Genomic DNA, 9,451 nt, shown 5'->3' on the forward strand with positions numbered 1-9,451 from the left:
TAATCAAGTGATAATCAACTTTTTCCAAAGGCAATCACAAAGCTAGCATGCATTAAGAACAAGTCTTAATACCACTAAGCACCCTAATCATCAATTTCCATTGGCTAGGAGTGCAAAGCCCTTGAATAGTTTGGTTCAGGAATTTCATCAAACACCTTCTGGGCAATGGAAATCCTAATGTCTAGATTCAAGCTTGATCAAGGCTTTCCAGCATTATTAACACTAAACAAGATAGGAAACACATAAATAAGGCTCTAGACATCAAAGATCAATCATTTATCTCCCTAATCTACCTACCCCAAAGTTCTAATGATCTACTCACTCATCATCATGATCACACAAAGGAAAGAGTTTGATCGTTGTGAAATCATAATAAGAGATTATAGATTAAGAGATTTGAAAGAGAAATTGCTATTAAAAACTTAGAAGTACTCAATCATTCAACAAACCAAGAGTAAATAAGCTTAAGAATCCTAAGTGGCTGCTAAACAAGAGATAACCAAAAGATCAGAGATCAATCTCCCCTTAATAGGGTTAAAGTATTTATAGCAAAATAAAAGGGAGTCGGGTCAACCCAGTTCAAACCGGGTCAAACCCGGATCAAAACTAAAACAAGTGTGGTGATGGTCTCACACGGCCATGCTTTGGCCGCTGGTCCTGACCGCTGGTCTCACACGGCCATGCTTTGGCCGCTGGTGTTGGCCGCTGGTCCAAACGATCAGTGCACGTCTACTCTTCACTCGGCCACCGTTTGGCCGCTGTTCTTGGCCGCTGCTCCAAACGATCTTCCTCTTACTGAACTCCATCGGCCAGCTCTTAAACGATTGGGATGGCCGCTGGTCTTCACTCGGCCACCGTTTGGCCGCTGCTCTTGGCCGCGTGTGGCTCCTGTGTTCACTCTGGCTGTATATACGTTCACTCAAACAGGTATAACTCATTACACGCACATCTGATTGGCCTGAAATCACCTCCATTGGAAAGCTTACTCAATTTACAATAACTTAGATGAAGAACTCTGGAGCTAAATCCCAAGAAAAGTTCTTCATACGAGTCGATCTTTGAGGGACTGCAAACTGGTTCCGAATCATCAATCATCTTGTGTGCATCCAAATGTGTGTCTTCCATTATATTGCTAATTATTGACTTATTTGGCTCCAAAGCACACTTTCCTTGTACATCTCGATCATCTGAGATAACAAACTTGATACAAAATGCAACCTAAACAACCTAAATGCTCATGAATATGCACAAAACAATGAAGAATTAAGCTCTAAAATTACATAAAAACATAAGATATCAGTTTTGAAGTTTCAGATTCTGTTTTAAAAACTAAAGGTTTTGGTTTTAAAAACTGCAGTTAATACTTTCAGATTTTCTTTAGGATCTACCATTGGACTAAGAAATTTAACAGTTTCTTAATAAAATTCTTAACTTCACTTTTTTGAGTTTTTTCTAAAGTTATAATAAAAAAACTTATTAAGCAACTTGTTAACCATCAACCAATGGAGATGCTCTTAATCACTGAAAAAAACAATACTACGAAAATCTGAAAGTATTAACTACGAAAAACAATTCTTAACTTCACGTTGAAGATTGGTTTTTAATCACTGAAACCAAAACATTGACCATAATATAACAATACTACGAAAAAAACAAAACTTTTATTGAAGAAATTAAAATTTAACTAGGAAACTAGGAAACGAAAAAAAAAATACACTTAATTTATAAATGCAACAACGCAAATTAATAAACAAATAAGCCAAAGTAGAAGTTAGTTAAATTTTTAAGTCAGCAACGGAACAAAGTCAAGGCTCTATTAAAGTGTGTTGCTTTGGCTGCAAGGTACTCTTCCCATAGCAAACGCCGGTAAATTGGAGGATGGTTCTTGTCGCATGCCAACGGCCCGATCTGAAGATTTTTTGGTGGGCCGGCGAAATAAGCGGCTGAGACACGGTGGTGCGTCTTGTTTACCACCGCACGGTGCATCGTTGTTCTGAACTGTCCATTGGATATGATATGCGATAAATCTCCCATTATGATAACGAGACTACCTTCTATTGGCTCTACTCCAATCCATCTCGACCCTTCTTCTTGTGGACTTTGAATCTCTAGACCTGACCAATCACCAATGCAACATAATTTATAATTATACAATGTTGTTTTGGAATGAATACATATATAGATTTTTGTGATATCCACGATCCGATAAAAATTTCAGGGAGGGATTTTAATATTTGGGAAATTAGGCCAATTTTTTCCTGCTGACGTGGCAGGCGATTTTTAGAGCGATTAGGGTTTGTTACGGGTTCTGCACGCATGCCACTGTCGCCGGTTCCTCCAGAGCACTCCGGTGAGGCTCTGGTGCCAGAAAAGATTATTTCAAAACCGGTTTTGGTTGAGAATGATCAGACTATTACGTTGGATGGTTTAGAGGGAGAGCAGGAACAGGGCGCCCTGCTTCTGCAGAAGGAATCAGGGGAGGGTTCATCGGAGCAAAGGGTGGGTTCGAGTCAAGGGGTATCCTCCGCGACTACAGTTCCTCCTTTGGCCAAAAAGTCGTGGGTCCAAGTTGCGAAGAAACATGTTTTCACTCAGCAGAGGTTTGTGGTTGATGCAGTTGATGGCAAGGAGAAAGTCACCGTCCCAAAGGAGGTTTTTGCGGATGCAAAACCTTTATGGGAGGATATTGTTATTGGTAATTTTTTAACAGAGAAAGCACCTCATGTCGGAAAAATTCACATGATTGTGAACAAGATCTGGCGTTTGGGAGACAAAACAAATTTGATTGATGTTTTTGAGGTTAATGCTAACACTATCAAGTTCCGTATTAAGAATGAGGGAATTCGCAGAAGGGTTTTGAATAGGGGTATGTGGAACATCATGGATATCCCAATGGTAGTTTCGAAATGAACTCCTTTTGCAGAGGAGGTTCAACCTGCTATGAAATCCATACAATTGTGGGTCACTCTAACGGGTGTCCCTCCATCATTGTTCTCTGAGAAAGGTTTGGAGTTCTTAGCCAGTGCTGTGGGGAGGCCTATTCGGCTCCACCCGAAGACAGAAGCATGTGAGAGATTTGATGAGGCAAAGATTTTGGTTGAAGCAAATTTGAAAAAGGACTTACCATCGGAGTATGTTATTACAGGGGAAGAAGAGGGGGAACTTGATGCTGTTGTCAAGTACTCTTACCCGTGGTTACCGCCACGATGTAGTTGTTGTCAGAAATGGTGTCATCTACGAGAAACTTGTCTTTCTGTACCTCGTTCCACACCTTCGGTTCAACCCTCTATAGATTCGCCTGTTCAGGATACTACAGTGGTGGATGAAAAAGCTCTAGCTGATCAACCTGATCAGGCAAAGCATTCAGTGGAAATTGCTGCAGCAGAGGTCATTCCTCCGGGTGTTGGTAGTGGGGAGCTCGGGGGTGAGGAAGCTGGTTGGACTACTCCATCAAAGTCAGCCCGCATTCCGGGACAGCGTAGTAGTGTGGAGAAGTTGAAGTTTGGTGAGGTTTCCATTCTCTCAAATGCTTTTTCAGCCCTAAGTGGTCAGGATGAGATGGCTGAGAAAGTGAGTGCCGAGGAGGAGGAGGGGACGTATGTGGAGGACGAGACTACTAATGCACCTTTGGAGGCTTCTGTAAAGCTTCCAAACGCACAGGTTGCTTCTCAACAGGTTGGTATTCAACTGCGCCAATCGCTTCCGCGAGAATCAAAGACTGCTCATAAGGTACTATCTGCTACTTCTACTCAATCCTCTAGGCTCCCTCCTAGAGATCAGAGTAAGAGGGCCACTACCAAACTCCATTAATGTCTGGTTTTTTTTGGAATGTGCGTGGGTTAAACAAATCAGCAAAACATTCCATCATTCAGAAATGGATTTTCGATCAGAAGTTTCAGTTTGGTTGTCTCCTTGAGACTCGAGTTAAAGAAACTAAGGTGCTTGTTCTTTGTGACAGGTTGTTTAAAGGTTGGACTGTATTAACTAATTATGAATTTAATAGGCGTGGTCGGCTCTGGATTGTTTGGCGTAATGATGCTCGTCTCACACCTTTCTATAAGAGTGGCCAACTGATCACATGTTCTGTTATGCTTGAGGGACTTGAGAGTGAGTTTTTCTGCTCCTTTGTTTATGCGTCAAATTCTGCTCGAGATCGAAAGGAGCTTTGGGCTGATTTACGAGATCATTCTGACTCTCCTATTATTCAGAGTAAGCCGTGGTTGATAGTGGGTGACTTTAATGAGACTTTGGACATGTCGGATCACTCTAGTGTTGATGATCACCCTGCAATCACTTTGGGAATGCAGGATTTTCAGCAGGCGGTTAATTACTGTGCTTTGTTGGATTTAACTTCTCATGGTCCACTCTATATGTGGTGCAATAAGAGGAAGGATGATCTCATTTTAAAGAAGCTGGATCGAGTGCTTGTGAACGATGTTTGGTCTCAAGTGTTTCCGCTCTCTTATAATGTTTTTGAGGCTGGAGGGTGCTCAGACCATTTGCGATGTCGGATCCACTTAAATATGTCTAATGAGGTGCAATCCAATACTCGTAAACCGTTTAAATTTGTGAACGCCATCGCTGAGATGGAGGCTTTTAAGCCAATGGTTGAAGAGTTTTGGAAGGAAACATAGCCCATTTTCATGTCCACTTCTTCTCTGTTTAGGCTCACGAAGAAGTTAAAGGCTCTTAAGCCGTTGATCCGTAGATTGACGACTGAACGGATGCCATCTGGTAAAACGGGCAAAGGATGCATATCTTATGCTTTGTCAGAAGCAGGAAGCAAACCAACTAAATCCTTCTCCACAAGCTATGCATGAAGAAGCGGAGGCATATACCAAATGGGAACAGATTGCCGGCTTAGAGGAGAAATACTTGAAGCAAAAATCAAAACTGAATTGGTTGCAGATTGGGGATCAGAACAACAAAACTTTCCACCGAGCAGTCGTGGCTCGTTTTGCGCAGAATTCAATAAGGGAGATTCGTATGCAGGATGGTAGTGTAACGGCTAAAGCCGAGGAGATAAAGGCAGAGGCGGAGAGGTTCTTTCGAGAATTTCTGCAGCATAAACCAGATGATTATGTTGGAGCTTCAGTTGTTGAGCTTCAAGACCTACTCTCGTACTGGTGCTCCGCAGAGGATAAGCAAAAACTTACTCGCCAAGTTACTGCTATAGAAATCAAGCAAGTGCTCTTCTCGATGCCAAAGGATAAGTCCCCAGGACCGGATGGGTACACTGTCGAGTTTTACAAATCGATTTGGGAGTTTGTTGGCCCAGAGTTTGTAGTGGCGGTTCAATCTTTCTTTGAAAAAGGGTTTCTGCCAAAAGGGGAAAATTCTACAATACTTGCTCTTATTCCAAAGAAGTTGGACGCCATGGAAATGAAGGATTATAGGCCGATCTCATGTTGCAACATGCTTTATAAAGTCATATCCAAGCTCCTTGCCAATCGACTTAAACTGATTTTGCCTCTATTCATCTTGGGAAACCAGTCCGCTTTTGTTCAAGACAGACTCCTTATTGAAAATCTGCTTCTTGCCACGGAGTTGGTTAGTGGGTACCATCTAGATTCTATTTCCAGCCGATGTGCAATCAAAATAGATATCTCCAAAGCTTTTGATTCAGTTCAATGGTCTTTTCTCGAAAATGTGCTGCTCTCTTTGGACATCCCCTTCGAATTTATTCACTGGATTATGCTATGTGTTACCACAACATCTTTCTCGGTTCAGGTCAATGGAGAATTGGCTGGTTATTTCTGCAGTTCTAGGGGTTTGAGACAAGGTTGCTCTCTCTCACCATACTTGTTTGTTATTACTATGGATGTACTGTCAAAGATGCTTGATAGAGCAGCAGGTTTGAGGAGATTTGCGTATCACCCGCAATGCAAGAATCTCAGTCTAACTCATTTAAGTTTTGCTGATGATCTAATGGTTCTCTCCGATGGTAAGCTGCGGTCTATTGAGGGGATTCTGGAAGTATTTGATAGCTTTGCAAAACGATCAGGGCTTCGTATCAGTATGGAAAAGTCTACTGTCTACCTTGCGGGTGTTACAGATTCTTGTAAACAAGAGATTATGGACCGTTTTCAGTTTGGTGTTGCTCAGTTTCCTGTACGTTACCTTGGGCTACCGCTAGTGACTAAGCGCCTCTCTTCTGGGGACTATAGTCCTTTATTGGAGCATATCAAAAAGAAAATAGGATCCTGGACGGCTCGCTTCCTTTCCTATGCTGGTCGCCTTAATCTTCTCTCTTCGGTCCTCTGGAGTATCTGCAATTTTTGGTTGTCAGCTTTTCGTTTGCCACGCCAATGTATTCGAGAGATTGATAAGATTTGCTCTGCATTCCTCTGGTCTGGACCGGCCCTCAACTGTCACAAGGCTAAGCTTGCTTGGGAAGATGTTTGCACACAAAAGACTGAAGGAGGACTTGGTTTACGATCTTTGAAGGAGGCTAATGATGTTTGTTGCCTGAAGTTAGTTTGGAGGCTTGTGTCGAATGGAGACTCCTTGTGGGTCCGGTGGTGCCGACACTACTTACTACGGAAGGAGTCGTTTTGGTCTATCAACCACACTGCCTCCAGGGGATCCTGGATGTGGCGTAAACTCCTTAAATACCGTGATCTTGCCAAACAGTTTAGTAGTGTTGAGGTGAAGAACGGTGCTCAGGCTTCTTTTTGGTATGATGCGTGGTCTCCAATGGGGCGTCTGATTGATGTTGCAGGTGAGCGCGGGTTCATTGATCTTGGGATAAGCCAACATATGACGGTCGCTGAGGCATGGACTCATCGTCGTCGGAGACGGCATCGAGTAGAACATCTAAACCAAATAGAAGACGCACTAGCTCTAAAGTTCCAAACACGCACAGATGCAGAGGATATCCCCTTATGGAAAGGAAAAAACGATACCTATCGCACGAGGTTCTCAACCAAGGAAACATGGCTCCATATACGTACCACACCCGACCTGGTATCCTGGCACAAAGGAGTCTGGTTTGCCCATGCAACACCTAAGTTCTCCTTCTGTGTTTGGTTGGCTACGAGGGACAGACTCTCAACTGGGGATAGAATGATTCTCTGGAACAGGGGACTCTCCCCGACCTGTGTTTTCTGCAATCAGCCCATCGAAACTCGGGATCATCTTTTTTTTACTTGTGGTTTCACCTCAGGTATCTGGGATAATCTCGCAAAAAAAATATACAAGACACGATTCTCTTTGAATTGGCACACTCTCCTTGGGACAGTCTCTGCTCCTTGGACGACTATAGAAGAAGGTTTTCTAGCACGGTATATTTTACAGGCAACGGTTTATGCGCTCTGGCGTGAACGTAATAGGCAGCGGCATGGTGAGCACCCGATCACAGAAGTTCAGTTGATCAAGTACCTTGATAGACAAGTCCGAGATCAGCTCTTAGCGATCCAAAGGAGTGGTGATAGGCGTTATGCTAATGCCTTACACCTTTGGCTAGCATCAAGATTTTAGCTATTAACAATTTTTACCACATTTTAAATTTCTCTTTTGAATACTATTTTGGCTAAAGGTTGCACTAGTTCTAAACACGTATTTTTCTTTTGAATCTAATTTAACATTTTATTCAAAAAAAAAAAAATCAAATTTGGTGTTAAATATAATTCTTCTATTCTGAATTTATAGTGCTTAATTTTATATTATAAATATTTCGTTCATATTCATATGAATTATGCATAAATGCACCAAAAAGTGGGTGTCATTTGTAATTAAGTATAAAATTCTAGATATTGAATTTGTAAATGTCACTAGTTTTTCGTTTAATTTCCCTTACTTCCAAATGATCAGGCAACCAGTTTAGTCCTAATTCAAGATCCAGATTTACTTAATTTTCGTTTGAAAATTTGTTCTTTCGGACCGGGCACCCCAAATTAAGACATCTTAAAAAAAATGAATGTGTGGTTGTTAAAAAAAATGTAAAACTACAAATACAGTTAACTGAAATGAGATAAAAGATTGAAGATAATGGTAAATATCCTAATATATAACCTGGAATATTGCCTTGGTAGAGAATGGTGAGTAGGGAGGAGTCGGTGTGAGGTGCTAACCCCATGGCTAGATGAGGGTCAGGGCAAACCGGGTAAGAGTTTAACTGTAGAAAGGATTGGATTGAGTCGGTTCCTGAACCAGTTTTGTCTGGTACAAGCCATCCCAAATCTTCGTGTGTTAGCCCTAACGAAGCCATCAACATGGTTATTAGTCTAAGACTTAGATCATCCATCGCCTTCTGGTACTCTTCCATCACATTGCTGCATTTGACAAAAATGTGTTAGAAATTTTGAGTTTTATTCTCATTAGTTATTATATATAATGTCACAGAACTTCGTAAATTTCGAATACCTACCATATTATATAGAATACAATAATTTGATTTGGGTATAACAGCGTTCAGATAAAACTATAAATATGGTAGGTATTCAGATAAAAATTATAGCATAATTAATTTGTCTTCATTTTACACATATATTCACATAAAATTTAGAAACAATAACAAATTAACAATCATAATTAGTTTAATTTCTTCACTAGGTAATGAGCATTACTTAGGGTAATAATACTAATATAATATCATCATTGTTATAATTCGAGAATAATATCTATTTCAAAAAGATATATATCTTATAAAATTTTGATTACTCACCAGAACTCGGCATGATCGTCGGGCCATAAGAGTGTAGCATGACGCCTAAGAGAGGAACCCAAGACGGAGAATCCTTCAGACCACATGAGCTTATCATAGAACATGGAGATCCGAACCACACCGTAACCAGTGGACTCGTCGGGTGATCGGACGGCTAGGATCTTACGATGCATGGGCAAAGAGAAAAGCCTCTTCATTTGGCACTCAACGTTGTGAAGTAACGAGCGTGGGACCCCATGGTCGGTGATATGAAACACACCCCATTCCTCACAGGCCTGCCTTAGTAGCAAATGCTGATCCGGGTTGGACAAGCTGATGACGGGGATGGGTAGGGACATGGTTTTAGGCTCGGGTTCGGTTTTGGACCAGACGTGAGAGTTGGGTAACGTTTTGGTGTTGGTGAAGTCTAGAGGGATGATACGGTCACGGGTCACGGGGTTGTTCTTGAATAGCTCTGTGACGGAGCTCATGATGATTGTATATATTTATAGGATTTACTTTTGTTTTCTTTTTCTTTCTTGTGAGGCATCTGATGGAGAGATAACATTGTAACTTAAGCACTATATATAGAGGTCGATCAGTAAAGAGGTATAAACACATGTGGATTTATGTGGAGAAAAACTGTTATTTTGGAAAAAATATGTGGAGAAAAACACATGTGGGTTTTTTTGAAAGGAGAAACGAACAAGTCTCTCTCCTCCGGTTTAGTGAAAAGGCGATTTTAAAGGCGATTTTGGCGAAACCCTAATTTAACCCTTTTGCCGTCGGTTTGGTCTCACGCCGCCG

At 41.4% G+C, this 9,451-nt stretch overlaps 1 protein-coding gene across 1 annotated transcript; it reads right to left on the minus strand.

Annotated features, from left to right (window-relative positions):
- Window positions 1,789-9,217, minus strand: LOC104718161 (gibberellin 3-beta-dioxygenase 3). Its single transcript, XM_010435842.2, has 3 exons — window positions 8,666-9,217; window positions 8,014-8,273; window positions 1,789-2,114 (listed from the first exon to the last, which is right to left on the minus strand). The coding sequence occupies exons 1-3, from the start codon at window positions 9,133-9,135 to the stop codon at window positions 1,789-1,791; spliced, it is 1,056 nt and encodes a 351-aa protein (XP_010434144.1). The 5' UTR covers window positions 9,136-9,217.

The sequence above is a fragment of the Camelina sativa genome, chromosome 10 (genome assembly GCF_000633955.1).
Source record: "Camelina sativa cultivar DH55 chromosome 10, Cs, whole genome shotgun sequence".
Classification (NCBI taxonomy): domain Eukaryota; kingdom Viridiplantae; phylum Streptophyta; class Magnoliopsida; order Brassicales; family Brassicaceae; genus Camelina; species Camelina sativa.

Excerpts from the sequence above, each read along its gene's own strand:
- LOC104718161 (XM_010435842.2), bottom strand. The coding sequence starts at position 9,135 with ATGAGCTCCGTCACAGAGCTATTCAAGAACAACCCCGTGACCCGTGAC. Across the intron at positions 8,274-8,665 it reads GACGATCATGCCGAGTTCTG|CAATGTGATGGAAGAGTACC; the intron begins GTGAGTAATCAA and ends TGTCAAATGCAG. Across the intron at positions 2,115-8,013 it reads CTACCAAGGCAATATTCCAG|GTCTAGAGATTCAAAGTCCA; the intron begins GTTATATATTAG and ends GTGATTGGTCAG.